The sequence below is a fragment of the Trifolium pratense genome, linkage group LG2, assembly GCF_020283565.1.
Source record: "Trifolium pratense cultivar HEN17-A07 linkage group LG2, ARS_RC_1.1, whole genome shotgun sequence".
NCBI lineage: Eukaryota > Viridiplantae > Streptophyta > Magnoliopsida > Fabales > Fabaceae > Trifolium > Trifolium pratense.
In genome coordinates, this window is record NC_060060.1 from 3,356,968 (window position 1) to 3,373,932 (window position 16,965).

At 38.4% G+C, this 16,965-nt stretch overlaps 2 protein-coding genes across 3 annotated transcripts; one reads left to right on the forward strand and one right to left on the reverse strand.

The window, feature by feature from the left end:
* Nucleotides 1-1,999: 1,999 nt before the first annotated feature.
* On the reverse strand, nucleotides 2,000-12,913 carry LOC123907391 (protein TPX2-like). Its single transcript, XM_045957648.1, has 6 exons — nucleotides 12,828-12,913; nucleotides 12,612-12,731; nucleotides 12,402-12,500; nucleotides 12,259-12,318; nucleotides 11,803-11,897; nucleotides 2,000-2,738 (listed from the first exon to the last, which is right to left on the reverse strand). Exons 1-6 carry the CDS (start codon nucleotides 12,894-12,896, stop codon nucleotides 2,549-2,551), a joined length of 633 nt encoding a protein of 210 aa, XP_045813604.1. The 5' UTR covers nucleotides 12,897-12,913; the 3' UTR covers nucleotides 2,000-2,548.
* Nucleotides 12,914-13,654: 741 nt separating this feature from the next.
* Nucleotides 13,655-16,346, forward strand: LOC123907392 (UDP-glucose 6-dehydrogenase 1-like). Of its 2 annotated transcripts, XM_045957649.1 has the most exons (3): nucleotides 13,655-13,745; nucleotides 14,733-16,205; nucleotides 16,312-16,346. In XM_045957649.1, exon 2 carries the CDS (start codon nucleotides 14,748-14,750, stop codon nucleotides 16,191-16,193), a length of 1,446 nt encoding a protein of 481 aa, XP_045813605.1. In that variant the 5' UTR covers nucleotides 13,655-13,745; nucleotides 14,733-14,747; the 3' UTR covers nucleotides 16,194-16,205; nucleotides 16,312-16,346. The 2 variants fall into 2 exon arrangements, with proteins under 2 accessions (XP_045813605.1, XP_045813606.1); XM_045957650.1 differs by lacking the exon at nucleotides 13,655-13,745 and having other exon boundaries at nucleotides 14,434-16,205.
* The last annotated feature ends 619 nt before the right edge of the window (nucleotides 16,347-16,965 follow it).

Sequence of the window (16,965 nt, forward strand, 5' to 3'; positions counted from 1 at the left end):
TTTCATTATGATTTGTTTATAGATCTTCAGCTAGTTTTTTTTTTTTGTTGACACAAGATCTTCAGCTAGTTTTTGCTTCTTGTATAGTAAGTATTCAATTTTTTATCTTTGATTCAATGCTGTGCGTGTTCTGTTTTGAACATCTTTGGAATATTTTGGATGTTGTGTTATCAATGGTTGAATTAATAAATCTCAAGTTGTTTTGTTTTTCTGGTTATCGTGGGATTTGAATCGTATGCGGTCACAATATCATACGTACGTGTGCAGTCAACATATAGTCGTTGGATCAATTTCAAATGGAGCAGAAATCAAGTAGATTTTGAATTTTTTTACCGTAAACTACTAAACTTGAAATCTTAGACCATGTTTGATCTTGATCCAACATGCATTAATGTGTTGACTGAGTGAAATTGCGAGCACTTGCAATTCAAATTAGTTAATATTAGATCTTCTAAAAGACTTTGTTTAATTCTACCAAAAAAAAAAAGACTTTGTTTAAGATTGGTCAATGAATAGTCAACTTGTAGTCATGCAAGTTTATCACCAAATCATATCATTCATATATTGCATGTCTTGTATAGATCTGGATTCTTCTATAATCATTTTTTGATTTTTTTGGTAATTGCTTTGTAATAATGGAATCAGAGGCGGAATCAAGTGTGGATGAGGTCAGGTACGTACGGATCCATGCATTTTAATAAGTTGGTTAAGATCATGAGTCAGGATTCGTTGACATTAACTAGTTTGATACTAAATATTACACTTCTCAATAACGTTTTAACCGATATAAATTTTCTAAAAATCACAATTGAATTGAAAGTTTACATCATATAGATCACTTATGTAAAATTTCAGACAAATCCAAAATCATCCAAAATCATTTGATATATTATTGAGACACATAAAGATTAACGACATTTAAAAAAAATCGTTAATTTTGATGTATCTCAATAACATATCAAATGATTTTGGATTTATTTGAAATTTTACATAAATGATCTGTATGATATAAACTTTCAATCCAACGATGAATTTTATAAAATTTATATCGGTTAAACTGTTATTAAGATGTGTAACATTTGATTTCAAACTAGTTGGTGTCAACAGATCCCAACTCCATAAATAATATATAAATTGTTATTTATACCAGTTCTTTTTATACAAAGTTACTTTTTTTTTAGTTTCATAATCAATACTCTTACTACTCAAATTAGTAATTTTATCAATTTTATAATTTATTATAGCATGGAGATAATAATACCTTATAAGTGAGGTTACATTGCATAAATATATATATAAATAGTAACTAAAAATACAATAGGCAAGTGAAAAAAAATGAAAAATTACTACAATATTCTTGATACTTATAAATTTTTTTTTGTCAAGACTTATAAAAAAATTTAAATGTTTACTGTATATATTTGTTGGTGCGCAAGATTATTAAATTAGAACGATAGCCTAGTGGCTGTTGTCACACTCATGCATATGTCTCACTACAAGTTTTTTTTTTTCTTTTTTCAGTTTCGCTCCTACTTTGGCAGATAATACATGTACCAAAGTTATCCCACTTTTTTGTCCAGTAATGTAGTGGCTAGAAATTCTACTCTTAAAATGAATAAGTAGGATGATCAGGGTTCGAACCTCGACCCCGTACATATATAATGTAATTTTCTGTCAATTGAGCTAAGGTCACAGGACGAACATAAGTTGTTTTAATCCCTAGTCCATGTGATGATATCAAGAGAAAAAACTCCGCACAGAGAGCAAAAATATAAGCAAAACAATTCACAATAAGAATTTATTACTTAATAGTAATTTTTACAAAGCAAAATTGCAAACTTCTCAAATTCTTCTCAAGACTCACGACTTCTCAAATTTCAATACATTCAAAAAAGTAGAGTTGTTGTGGTGAATAAAACTCAATATAACTCACCATATTTTATGATAATAACTCTTTATGTTCTGGATCTGCTAAAAACCCAACACACATCAAGGCCAATCAAAAAGGAATAAAAATAACACGTGGCACAAATGACCACGGTATCAATACACAAGCACGGATAAGGACTATACGATCCCAATATCCAAACGTTCCCCCAAAACAAAGAATAATCCAGGTGTTATATGTGGCAGACCTCTATACATGGGGGACTCCACTATACTATAAACCCTAATATTCTCCTATATATAAGCATTCATACATCAATCCCTATGTATGACATCTGCGCTCCAATTTACACTCTCTTTTATCTCATTCAAATACTGACTTGAGCATTGTAGTGCTAACATTTTTGCAGGTACCTTTTCCCCCATAAAGACCGAGAAATCATCTCATCTTCACCATCTACAACTCCTACCAGCTGAATCATCATCATCATCATCATCATCATATCTAAGACAATCATTTCTGAACAATTAGTTTAGTTTACATATTGTTTCTTCCAACTACTCGATGGGAGATTTGGAAAAGTATCCACTTTGACACAACACCGTAAGGAAAAAAAATTATTGCACTACAATTGATCAAAGGCAACACCAAAATTTACAATTAATTTTGCTCATCCCTATACAAATTGAATATTTCTCTCCACATCAGCAAATGACCACTAGAATCATCAACATTCTCATCAGCAAAAGAGTATGATCTCATTTCTTTGAATGATAAGCACTTGATCAACTTCTTATGGTTTGGTATGTGAAACTTTGGTTCTTCAGGTATAGTTAGCTGCTTCATTGACCTTCAAATCAAAATATAATTGATGACAAATCGTCACACTCTCTATTCCATGCCTATTTTAGCAACATTAGATACATTTTAGTAGGTTTTTAGCAATAAATATGAGAGAAATCTAACCATTAGCTTGATTACTTGATTTGCAAGAAAACAGGAAAAACTGCAGGAAATGGAGGATTTTCACTACGCTGGGGGCGTAGCCCATCACGCGCCGCGTGATGGAGCTTACAGGGAGCCAAGATTTTTACTCTGATCACGCGCGGCGTGATAACTGACCACGCGCGGCGTGAACCTTTGTGCAGGAACTGGATTGCTCTCTGACTTGCAACCACGCGCGGCGTAGCTTTGGACCACGCGCGGCGTGAAGTCTTGATTGAAGAAGAAGATTGCCTCTGACTTGATCACGCGCCGCGTGATTCTGTTACCACGCGCGGCGTAGTTGATGGATTTGCAACCACGCGCGGCGTGATGGATCTGGCGCGCGGCGTGGTTGCGTTCTGTATATATATTTTCTGCATAATTCTGTTTTCGGGTTGGAAAATTCTGCATCTTTTCACTACATTCTGGTTTTGGAACTTGAAGATCGTGATTCAACACTCCAGCGGAGAGCTCCAAGCGCATCAGATCATGGATTCACAAGCCGTGGCGATGAAGCGAGGAAGCGTACGAAGAACGATGAGGAGCTAAACTCCTTGGAGGTAGAATCTAGGATAGTTTAGGATGTAGTTCAGCTGAATGTAACCTGCAATTGTGTAAGATCATACTCTCTTTATAGTGTTCATTCAATTCAAGTCTGTTTCTAATGCTTTATAATCCTTCATTAGTGTTATAATGATTTTGAGTTAAGTCACGTGCGAGAGTATTGATTTAATGTCTGAACTGAATTGTATTGAGCACTCGAGTGTCTCCGGTCGAGAGATTGAGGCATAGAGTGTAGCGAACGATTGACGCGCGTTAACATCATTCGTTGTAGGTAGCTTCCGCCCGAGAGATCGGGGGAGTATCGACAACGAATAGAGTGGATTTTGACAAGAGATTGCGATTCACTAATTTGTCGATCTAGTTGTGAACACTTGAGTAGATCTTGTGACATTGTAGGTTGCATGCGGTTAGCTATAGACTAGATGATTCCGATGATTCTACCTCGCTTTTCCAATTTATCAAAGCACATTTTCTAGCAATTCATTACTCAACATACCCCCAATTTATGTGTATTTTCTGTATAATGTCTATGAACACGATTCGACTAGTTTGATCACACAATCCCTGTGGATCGATATTTTATTACTGCGTGATTTTCGTGCACTTGCGAAATATATCATCAAGTTTTTGGCGCCGTTGCCGGGGATTGTGATTGATTCAACTAGGCAATAGTGTTCATATTTTCTGTGTTTGTTTGATTATTTTCTGTTTTATATTTTTCTCCCGGAGCGTTCTACTTGTGTGTTTCATTGTGCATGCGGAGAACAGGTCCACAAGAGCTGCAATTTGATCCGGAGATTGAAAAGACAGCTCGCGCAATTCGAAAGGCAACAAGGGAAGCTCAAGCTTTAAGGGGAACAGCTTTGCTAAGGGATACACCGGACTGTCAAGGACAGAATTCAGCAACAATGGAGGAAGAACAGGTTCCACCGGTTCCTCAACCGCCAAGGCGTACCCTTGGTGATTATGGAAGGAGAGACAATGACGCGTTGGCAAACCAAGGCTTTCAGCCGGCGAATCCTGTTTCATTCGACATCAAGAACACGGTCCTTTCCGCCTTAAAAGAGAATCCGTATTCAGGTTCGGAAGCTCAATGTCCGAATTTACACTTGTCTCACTTCTATGAAGCATGCGACTATACCGATCCACCGGGGGTGAGCGAATCGGACAAAAGGCTTAGGTTATTCAAGCATTCTCTCACCGGCCGTGCTAAAGATTGGTTAGACACGATACCAGCCGGAACGATTGAGACTTGGAGACAGCTGGAGCGGAAGTTCTTGGATCGTTACTTTCCTATTCATAAGTTTCTAGAAAGAAGGGCTGAAATTAGCAACTTCGAACAAGCGGATGGTGAAACGTTGTATGATGCTTGGGAAAGGTTCAAAGTCTGTCTTAAGAGGTGTCCGAATCACGGTTTCGATGGCCACAATCAGATGCAAATGTTTACCCAAGGTTTGAGGGCTCAAACGCGAATGATACTTGACGCATCAGCCGGTGGTTCGTTGAAGAACCGTGACGAAACTGAAGCAAGAGAGTTGGTTGAAAGCATGGCTCAAAACGAGTATAGAGCTACTAATGATAGGGGAGCCAAAAAGAAAGGCGGAGTGCTGGAATTGGATACTCAAACAGCTCTATTGGCACAGCAAAAGCTCATGACTAGCCAAATGGAAGCAATGATGAAGCTGCTGTCCAATCCACAAGTTCAATCTTCTCCAATAGGTAAAATTGACAATGTGCGCTGTGATTTTTGTTTGCAGGACTACCCTAATGGCGGATGCTTCCCGGAGGGTTCAGAGGAGGCTCGCTACTTGGCCAATTTTCGGAAGCCGTACAACAATAATAACAACGGTTCCGGATGGGGGAATGGTATGCAAAGTCAAGGTACACAGCAACAGCAGCAAAGGCCTCCATCCAGGATGGAAGAGACTCTAAATCAGTTCATGCTCATGACCCAAAGCAACTTTGAAGCGATGAAATCGAGTCAAGCAACTTCTAACAAGAATCATGAAGCTTCTATAAAGAATCTTGAGGTGCAAATGGGTCAGCTGTCAAGACAGTTCTCGATGTTGCAAAACCAAGGAGGTTCCGGTGGAAACACTCATGATAATCCGAAAAATGAAACTTGCAATGGAATCACGTTGAGGAGTAGGGAGATTCCGGAAAGGCCAGTTGTGGAGAAACCCTTGAAAAAGAAGGTCATTGAGGGAGAAGTTGAAAATAAGCAAGAAGTTGTGGTTGAAAATGAGAGATATGAGGGAGAAGTAGAAAAGGAAAATGTGTCTAAGGAAGTTGAGATTAGTGAGGATGAGAAAGAAGAAGTTGAAAAACAGAGGGAGGCAAATGAAAAAGAGAGTAAGAAGGTTGAGAAAGGTAAAGGAGTTGACGAATCACCATATGCTAGGATGCCTTTTCCTAGGAGAAAGAAAGTGAAGAATCTTGAGCGGGAGAAGGAGTTCAAGAAGTTCATGAAGGTGTTGAATAAGCTTGAGATGGCTATACCTTTAGTTGAGGCTTTGGAGCAAATGCCGAGTTATGCAAAGTTTTTGAAGGAGCTTCTCACAAAGAAAAGAAAACCATTGGATGATGAAATGGTAAGTATGACGGAAGAGTGCAGCGCCCTCATTCAACGGAAGCTACCTCAGAAAAAGAAAGATCCGGGGAGCTTTACAATTCCTTGTTCTATTGGAACGCTCACCATTGAAAAAGCTTTGTGTGATTTGGGTGCGAGCATTAATTTGATGCCGTTATCGATGATGAAGAAGATACCGGGAGCTGTAGCAAAGCCGACAAAGATGAGTCTCTCTTTGGCGGATAGATCGGTTGTGCATCCGGAAGGTATTCTCCATGATGTGTTGGTTAAGGTGGCTGGGTTTGTGTTTCCCGCGGATTTTGTGGTCTTAGACATAGAAGAAACTAGGGAATGGGAACCTTTGTTACTGGGTAGACCCTTTTTAGCAACTAGCCGTGCCCTAATCGACGTAGAGATGGGCGAACTCATGCTAAGGACCGATGATCAGCAGGTCACGTTCAATGTTTTTGACAAGATGGAGTGTGATGATGGAGACCCACAATGTTTTAAAATCCAGGTTTATGATCATATTGTTAAACATGCTCTTAAGTTACCTTGGAATGCACACTACTTGCCACATGGTGGCACTTCTTCTCCGTGACCCTTAGGGGCATGGAACGTCAAGCATCGGGACGTTAAACAAGCGCTGGTTGGGAGGCAACCCAACGGTTTTTAATGTTTTAGTGTGTTTTCTTTTGAAGTATGTAGGTAGGTGTGCAGCAGAAGCAAGGACGAAAGCAGAACAGGGCAAAACAGAGTTCTACTACGCCGGGGGCGCAGTACAATCACGCGCGGCGTGATCCTTCATCACAGAGGAGGAAGTTTTCAGAAGGCATTACGCGCGGCGTAGGGGGTATATCACGCGCGGCGTGAAGACTGGAGAAATATGGAGTCTCTGACTAGGTGATTACGCGCCGCGTGATGGTGATTACGCGCGGCGTGGCCTGTTTGAAAGAAGTTCTTGACCGTTACAATTGGTACTACGCGCGGCGTAGCAGGGGTCACGCGCGGCGTGGTTACACAGGAAAGCGTGTCAAATTTGAATTTCTTCATCTTCTCAACCACTCCATCCGTCCCATCATCAATTCACACGGTTTCCCACACAGAAAACTCCATTGACAACCCATTTTCACTCTCCAAACTTCTCCAATTTCACTTCTAATCACCTCCAATCATCCATCTCCTTCACATTCACATTACACCCATATCACCCACTCCTAATTCCACTCCAAATCCCTCATTTCATCCCTCATTTCACCATTGTCCCAAATTAACCCATTTCAATCTCTACAATAGCAAGATGTTGACTAGGCTAACCGGAAAGGGAAAGAAGAAGAGTGATGCTAATCCACCACAAGAGCCTCCGAAGAAACCAAGAACGAAGATGAGTGCAAGCAAGGGCCAATCTTCTCGGTCTGCTCAAGCATCTCCTCCTCGCCGGAGCAATGTGACTCGGCCACAGGTTCATCCCCACTTCATCAGCGAAGTTCATGAGAAAAGGTACTCACAAATTCGAACTTTTACCATTAATCAAGAGAAGGGTTTTGGGGAAGATTTGTTGAAGGGTGTAGCCGAGTTAGGGAATGAGATAAGGTCTAGGGGATGGGAGAGATTTAATAAATTGATGATTAAAGATGAAATGAATCCTGGAAATCAGATGTGGGCTAGGGAATTCTTTGCAAATGCCTATTTACCGGATCAACCAATGTTTCCGGAGTATGTTTCTGTGGTTAGGGGTGTTAAAGTGAGTTATTCTTTTGAAACTATAAATAATCTGCTTGGTTGTGCTGCTGGAGGAGTGTGTGAACTCTTGCGTGATAGAGAAAGGATTGACAAGAGTGGGATCGAAGTTAGGGAGGAACTAAAGAATATTGTGTGTCGTCCGGGAGCAATGTGGCTACCCCATTCTGCAGCTTCTCTTCCTAGAAGGTTGAGCTTAACAAGTTTTAATCCGGTTCACCGAGCTTGGGGTGAATTTTGGTTGAAAAATGTGAGGGTTGTTGGCAACAATTCAGAAATTCAGCTGGATAATGCGCACGCGGTCCGATTGTTGGTGGAAGGGAAGTTTATTAATCTTGGGTATTGGTTACAAAAAGATCTTCATGAGATAGCCAATCATCCGAATCCGACCTTTACTTTGGGACATTGTAATCTCATCGCTGCTTTGTGTAGGGCGAATAATGTTCCCATGAATGTGCAAGAAGGTGATCTTCATCCCGTCCGTCCATTGTCTTTATCATACTTCATCAAAAAGTTTGAGAGAGGACCTATTGTGCCCCGTGGTGAGGGGAATGCCGCGAGAGAGGAAGCTTTGAGGGAGGAGGAAGAAATTAACCGGTTTGAAGAGGGTAACCATCCGGATCAACAAGGGGATCCGGCAAATGAATATCAAGAAATACCGGCCCATGCCCCTCCTCGGTACTCTCATGATATGAATCAGCTTGCTTCCATGTTGCACCAAATGGAAATTTCTCAATATTCCGGGCTGCCTAATCTCTACTTTGATACCGCCTCTTCCATGTACACCGAGGCGATGACTTACCGGTCTACCTTCCCTCCTCCTACTTTTGGGACTTTGTATCCCGTTGATACTGATTGGGAGGCGCATCAGGCGAGGGAGCTGAACTCATTTCAGGCCAGACAAGCTTATAATTCAGGTCTGCGAACTTCTGAGTTGGCTGAGATCGAGAGGCGACGCCGGGTTGAGCAGGATGAGGCTGCTGCAATGGAAAGGGAAATGCTGGATGTGGATGGGCTGAATTTGAATTTGAATAGCCCGTTCACAAACTACTTCACTGGCCAGCCGGATGATGCGGTTTGATGTTGTTGGTTCTGATCTACTGCTGCTGCTGCTACTACTCTACTACTCTATCTCTATCTTTACTTCATTGTCTTTTATTTGTTTGGTTTGTAATAATATTTGATGTTGCTTGGATATTGGCTGGATATTTTTATTTTGTACTTGAATTTGAATCCTCCTTTGTTTAATTGTGGAATGATTTTTTCCTCTAGAGTTTGTTTCAACATTTTGGCATGTTCTTTCTAGTCACTTGAGTATCAATTACTTGATTTTCTCCGTGTGTGATATGTGAAACTTGCAGTGCAATAGCTTGTTGCACTCATGAGATCAAGAGGCAAAGGAGGGGAACGCACACTTTTTGACCGGTTCTTTGGTTCGACCCAACCGAGAGGTATTGAGCCAAACACTCCTTTTTCTTCTATGTGTGATATCCACTCGTGTATTGTCTCTCGATTTTGCGTGTCGTCTTTGTATTTGATTGGTACTTTTGTAGCACACACGAGGCATGTTTCTTGGTACCTTTGAGCCTTTCTATCCACCCTTACTTAGACTTATCCTTTGCTTAACCATTTTGAGCTGAAAAAGAAAATGTATTTTTGCAAAACCTTAAGAAATTTTTGATGAAAAAAAAAGGAATGACTTTCTTGGAGGTTAGGCACCTAATTAGTGGTTGATGCGCATTGCTCACTACTAAGTTTGGGGTTGCTTTTTGGAATTAGCAACAAATAAAGTTTGGGGTGAGGGTACTAGAGAACTTATGAAAGTTTTGATTTGAAAAATTGAAAAAATTTTCAACAAATTGCAAGGCAAGGAAAGAAGAGATGAATGTGAAAAGAAGAAAAAAAATATATACAAAAAGAAGTGATAGCCTTGAATTCAAAAGAATTGCAAAACTTTGGTTGATGATTGAAAAAAAAAGTTCTCTAGTCCACTATAGTTCAAAGGAAAAAGGGGGTTTGGTTTATGAAATATTTTTGACCTTAGGGGGATCTAACTCCAAGTTTTTCTACTACTTATCCCAAAATGTCACCATCCACCCTAGCCAAGCCACGTTATAACCCTAAAAGTCCTCTAATGTGTGTGCACAAAGTGAACCGAATGAATTCTTAGATGACTTGCAAAATTATTGTTGACTTGCATTGATGTGTTGATTTGAGTGAATTACCAAAAACTGAAGAGTGCATGTGAGTAGTGTGATGAAATCATAGAGCTTTGGTCGAAAAGTGTGAATTACTTGAAAATGTCTTGCGGGAACGGTTGTGCAATTGAGCATTGTTTGCAGGAGGATCATTGATCATCAGGTGAGTCTCACGTATGTATGATTCGGGTGAATTTAAGGAAAATGCCAAGGTCTTGACACAAAAGCTTGAGGTAAAAGTTGTTTCCTTGAGGACAAGGAAAGGTTCAAGTTTGGGGTTGTGATGACAAATCGTCACACTCTCTATTCCATGCCTATTTTAGCAACATTAGATACATTTTAGTAGGTTTTTAGCAATAAATATGAGAGAAATCTAACCATTAGCTTGATTACTTGATTTGCAAGAAAACAGGAAAAACTGCAGGAAATGGAGGATTTTCACTACGCTGGGGGCGTAGCCCATCACGCGCCGCGTGATGGAGCTTACAGGGAGCCAAGATTTTTACTCTGATCACGCGCGGCGTGATAACTGACCACGCGCGGCGTGAACCTTTGTGCAGGAACTGGATTGCTCTCTGACTTGCAACCACGCGCGGCGTAGCTTTGGACCACGCGCGGCGTGAAGTCTTGATTGAAGAAGAAGATTGCCTCTGACTTGATCACGCGCCGCGTGATTCTGTTACCACGCGCGGCGTAGTTGATGGATTTGCAACCACGCGCGGCGTGATGGATCTGGCGCGCGGCGTGGTTGCGTTCTGTATATATATTTTCTGCATAATTCTGTTTTCGGGTTGGAAAATTCTGCATCTTTTCACTACATTCTGGTTTTGGAACTTGAAGATCGTGATTCAACACTCCAGCGGAGAGCTCCAAGCGCATCAGATCATGGATTCACAAGCCGTGGCGATGAAGCGAGGAAGCGTACGAAGAACGATGAGGAGCTAAACTCCTTGGAGGTAGAATCTAGGATAGTTTAGGATGTAGTTCAGCTGAATGTAACCTGCAATTGTGTAAGATCATACTCTCTTTATAGTGTTCATTCAATTCAAGTCTGTTTCTAATGCTTTATAATCCTTCATTAGTGTTATAATGATTTTGAGTTAAGTCACGTGCGAGAGTATTGATTTAATGTCTGAACTGAATTGTATTGAGCACTCGAGTGTCTCCGGTCGAGAGATTGAGGCATAGAGTGTAGCGAACGATTGACGCGCGTTAACATCATTCGTTGTAGGTAGCTTCCGCCCGAGAGATCGGGGGAGTATCGACAACGAATAGAGTGGATTTTGACAAGAGATTGCGATTCACTAATTTGTCGATCTAGTTGTGAACACTTGAGTAGATCTTGTGACATTGTAGGTTGCATGCGGTTAGCTATAGACTAGATGATTCCGATGATTCTACCTCGCTTTTCCAATTTATCAAAGCACATTTTCTAGCAATTCATTACTCAACGTACCCCCAATTTATGTGTATTTTCTGTATAATGTCTATGAACACGATTCGACTAGTTTGATCACACAATCCCTGTGGATCGATATTTTATTACTGCGTGATTTTCGTGCACTTGCGAAATATATCATCAATAATAATGAGCCAAAAAGAGACCAAAATAGGGGATCCCGATTTACTGCTGTGCAAAATGCACGCGTTACACATTAATTGATCTCGATCATTGGTTCACATTACAAATCTACACCTTTCATCAAATCAGCTTTAAATAATCTTGGCCGTTGATTCTAATGACCAAGATCAATAATTGTGGCACGGAGTAACTATGTGAAATCCCTACCTCAAAATGATATGCCAAAGAAATTGCTAAAAATATTAGATTGTTCATCATGATATTGATCGACCAATACCTCCTTGGAATAAACGGTTTGTCGAAATAAGGCATAGGCTGCGCTTTTGGAATGAGTTCCTTCCTCAATCTCCGAATCTCTTCCTCTTCAGCCAACTGTAAGGGAATATATAATATACAAATTTAATCAAATATACATTGTCAATGTAAAGATTTTTTACATTATCAATCAACCATAATCGTCAAATCATAAAACTTTAACCATAACTTCTAAAATCACGGATATGATTTTTTGTGATTTCCTAAAAGCATAAAACTTATTACACTGACAATATGTCATAATTAATAAACTCATAGTATACACACAAAGATTAGCATGGCCCCTGCGCAAAGATGACACACACAAAACTTATAATATACACAAGACTCCGCCAACATTTCAAATAAAAAAGGAAACATGATAACTCAAAATAAGGACTCTTATTGATTTGAGATGTTAAGTTGGTAGATATTGTACCATTTTTTGTCTTTCCATTTCCATTTTCTGTTGTTCTATCAAACTCAATTTTTTAGCTACCTACACAATTAAACATTCATCAATTTTACACTTCATGATGTGTAAAAAAATAAAAGGGATTAGTAATAGATTGAAAGATGCACCTGATGATCAAATTCAGCGCGACCAATTGCCCTCATATCACTACGAAGCTTCACATCAATAGGCTTTGTGCTTTCTTTCGCCGGAGGTTTTATCAAACACTGTAACAAAAGAATGCTCAGACTAATGGACAAGCAGAGGCTACCATAGAATTATCATAGATTCATATATTGTCAATAACTATGAGAATTATATGAGAAAAATGACGTTACCTCGGGTTCATATACTGTCCATGGAAGAGCTTGTGCAATAGGTATTCTCATCTTTTCTTCTTCTGTCAAAATATCTTTTACCTTCTTCATAAGTTTTTCCGCTTTCATCTTTCCTCTTTGCTACAATGGCATTATTGGCAATGCATCACCAATATGGAACTGAAAAATTTGAAGAAACTTTCAATGAAAAAACTAATTAATTGTTTCATCAATTACCTCAGTTCTTAGCATGAATGGTTTCTGGCTAGTCACTTTTACCTTCTGCTTCTGCTTCTTCTTCCACATCCTTCCTCCAATAGTACTAAAAACACATTCATTGAAATTCAAAAACAATATTCGTATATGAAGTACTAACATAGACACGTACACTATACGCCGACATCTCTAAAAATTTGAGAAAATAGAAAAATTGAATGTAACAAATCACACGTGCCAGTGTCAGACACCGAACATTCCTATGTCAGTACTACATATAGCTAAAAAGGCACAAGTCAACCATTTCAAGCAAAATGAATAAAAAATCAAATAAAATGAAACAAACTTTAGAAGGACCAAAGTAACCTTCTACTGCCAGTGGCCTGAGGCTATTGTATCCTTTTAAACATAGGTTTTGGGTATTCTACATAACCAGCAGCACTTTTTGCGTATGAATTTAGCAAAATACATTAACAATAATATAGAAATAATAAATAGATTAGTAAAAGCGTGTGGATTTAGGAAAAAAATCATTAAGAATAATATATAAATTAGATTAGTAAAGCCTAATAGACTGATATGAAAGCCTATTATTTGGTGCAGTCAGTGACATGTGATAGCCACACACAATCCCAAGAGGATGAAACTGAACTCTTTTATGACATCAAATTCTCCATTTTCCCAAATTTGCCCTCACTTTCACTATAGAAGTTTGAACCACCACCATGATACATATGAAAGCTTCTATCCACCAAATGCATTGCTTTCACAAAGAAAGTTTGTCCATTTTGGTAATTGCACCTACCAAACATATATTTGCTTTTGGTATATATAAACTTTATGTTCCTTCTCTTAATTACACATATATTTATATCTCATTCTTTTCTGTGCTCCTTAATTTCTTTCTTAGTCTAAGAGATTGTTTATCCATCCTTGCAGGTAAAAACTAGACACCCCATTTTCTCACATTGTTTATTTTATTCAAGATTTTGAGAAATTTTGAATCTTTTTCAATATGATTGTGTTATGGAGTGTAGTTAGTTCTTGGTGATTAATGGGTTTGATTCTGATTTGTTTAATAGTTTATAGATCTTCGGTTATTTTAAGTTTCTTGTATAGTAAGTTATTCAATTTTTTATCTTTTATTCAATAGCTCTGTTGTGTGTTTTGATATGAAGCTCTTTGGAATTTATTGGATTTTGGTTGAATAAATCTCAACTTTTTTGTTTCTCTAGTTAATGTTGGATTTGAATTGCTTACCGTCACAATCACACACACGCAGTCAACATTTTGATGGTCGTTGGTTCGATTTCAAACAGTGCAGAAAGCAAGTAAATTTCGACTTTTTTTTACTCTAAACTACTGAACTTGAAATTTTAGACCGTCCGATCTTGAACCAACAGGCATTGATGTGATGACTGCGTGAATGTGTGAAATTGTGACAGGATGCAACCCAAATTAGTTAATGTTAGATCTACTAAGAGACTTTGTTTAAGATTGGTCAATGAATAGTCAACTTGTAGTCATGGAAGTTTTCACCAAATCATCATCCATGATTGCATGTGTTATATAGATCTATATTCTTCTATGATCATTTTTTGATTTGTTTTGGTAATTGCTTTGTGATTATAGAAGAAATTGAACAAATTATTGTTTCATGACATCAATGTCATGTCACTATAAAGCCAATGGTTGAAAGATTTCAAATAAAAGGTTGGCTACCGCAATCTTGGCCATGATATATTTAATGGTTTCTGAGGCGTTATCAGCCGCATTTAATTGTAATTTTCCGCAATATGAAGGATCCCGACGTGATCAAAACTTTATTGCAACCTCTATTTAAAATGATCTTGATATAGCATATTTCGAGTTAGCTTTTGCTGCATAACTGTTTTTACTGACACATTTGAATCCCTCATTGGATAGGTTTGAAAAGAAAAAATGGTTAAGATTTGCTGCATTGGTGCTGGATATGTGGGAGGTCCAACAATGGCAGTCATTGCATTAAAGTGTCCATCCATTGAAGTAGTGGTCGTCGATATCTCGAAATCGCGCATTGCAGCATGGAACAGTGATAAGCTTCCTATCTATGAGCCAGGTCTTGATGAAGTAGTAAAGCAATGTCGTGGCAAGAACCTTTTCTTCAGCACTGAAGTTGAAAAACATGTCTATGAAGCCGACATAGTGTTTGTATCTGTCAACACGCCGACAAAAACTCGCGGTCTTGGAGCTGGAAAAGCAGCTGATTTAACATATTGGGAGAATGCAGCTCGGATGATCGCCGATGTTTCCAAGTCCGACAAAATTGTGGTAGAGAAATCAACTGTTCCTGTCAAAACTGCTGAAGCTATAGAGAAAATTATGACACACAATGCAAAAGGTATCAAATTTCAGATTCTGTCAAACCCGGAATTTCTCGCCGAGGGAACTGCAATTCAAGACCTTTTCAATCCAGATAGAGTGCTCATCGGAGGCAGAGAAACCCCGGAAGGCGAAAAAGCAATTCAAACGTTGAAAAATGTTTATTCTCAATGGATTCCAGAGGGAAAAATCTTGACAACAAATCTTTGGTCAGCAGAACTTTCTAAGTTAGCTGCTAATGCCTTCTTAGCTCAAAGGATTTCATCTGTCAATGCATTGTCATCACTTTGCGAAGCGACCGGTGCAAATGTTAACCAAGTTTCCTACGCGGTTGGTACCGACACAAGAATCGGACCGAAGTTTTTGAATGCAAGTGTCGGTTTCGGTGGTTCTTGCTTCCAAAAAGATATCTTAAACCTTGTTTACATTTGTGAGTGTAATGGTTTACCAGAAGTTGCTGAATACTGGAAACAAGTTATCAAGATCAACGATTATCAGAAGAGTCGGTTCGTGAACCGGGTAGTTGCATCGATGTTTAACACGGTTTCTAACAAAAAGATAGCTATATTAGGATTTGCATTCAAGAAGGATACCGGCGATACACGTGAGACGCCGGCTATTGACGTGTGTAAAGGGCTACTTGGTGATAAAGCGCGTGTGAGTATATTCGATCCGCAGGTAACCGAGGATCAAATACAAAGGGATTTGTGGATGAATAAATTTGATTGGGATCATCCTATACATTTGCAGCCAACTAGTACTCCTTCAAATGAGAAGAATGTGAGTGTGGTTTTGGATGCTTATGAAGCAACAAAAGATGCAGATGGTGTCTGTATTTTAACTGAATGGGATGAGTTTAAGAAACTTGATTATCAGAAGATTTATGATAATATGAGAAAACCAGCATTTGTTTTTGATGGAAGGAATGTTGTTGATTGTGATAAGCTACGTGAGATTGGTTTCATTGTTTATTCAATTGGTAAGCCACTTGATCCATGGCTTAAAGATATGCCAGCTGTGGCTTAAAACATTACTTGATTTAACATAAAAGAATTTAATGTTTAAAAAGTATAATGCACAAGTTACAAGAGAATATTACTATATTTGTATTCTTAACATGTGCTCTTGGTGCACATGTTAACATTTTCCTTAAGTAAAAAATTGTGGCTTAAAGTTTGATTCAATTTTATTAATATTTTTTTTTTCTTTTACAATTTTTCTTGATATTTTGATACTTTCCTATAGTAGTTGTCAAAAATTAGTGTAAGTTATGGGAATGTTGTAAGAGGTACTATGCTTTTATAATGCAATTCAATACCGTTTGCCTGTTATGACTTATGAATTTAGGAGCCAGAGACATTTTTTATTTATTTAATTAACATGTTACTATCACCCATTGGTGAATTTTTGGAAAGTACTATAAGAAAACATATTGGGTCTACACTAACTTGTACTTCGGCACATAATTAAGATTCTAAACTTCAAGTTTATATAGTCTGTACCGTAACTTCAAATTCGCAACATACAAAACTTTCGCTGAAAACCTGGCATATGATTGAAATGAAAATCGGGACTCCATCCCAATTTTCTTTTCCAAATGTGTTAAGAATATAGATAGTTAGTTAATCAACTAGAGTTAGTTGATAGGTTACCAAGTTAGTTAGGAGGTTAGAAAGTTAGTTAGGGAGTTAGTTACTCCAAATTGTCCTATAAATAAGCTACTTCATTGTACATTTTACTCATTCTTTTATCAATCTATATTCATTCAATATGAATTTCTATGAGTATCTTCCTCATG

What these genes read in the sequence shown, in the direction of transcription:
- LOC123907391 (XM_045957648.1), bottom strand. Translation starts at nt 12,896, where the DNA reads ATGTGGAAGAAGAAGCAGAAGCAGAAGGTAAAAGTGACTAGCCAGAAA. An exon ending in GGACAGTATATGAACCCGAG is followed by an intron (nt 12,501 to 12,611) that starts GTAACGTCATTT and finishes CTTTTGTTACAG; the next exon opens with TGTTTGATAAAACCTCCGGC. An exon ending in AAATGGAAAGACAAAAAATG is followed by an intron (nt 11,898 to 12,258) that starts GTACAATATCTA and finishes ATTCCCTTACAG; the next exon opens with TTGGCTGAAGAGGAAGAGAT.
- LOC123907392 (XM_045957649.1), top strand. Translation starts at nt 14,748, where the DNA reads ATGGTTAAGATTTGCTGCATTGGTGCTGGATATGTGGGAGGTCCAACA.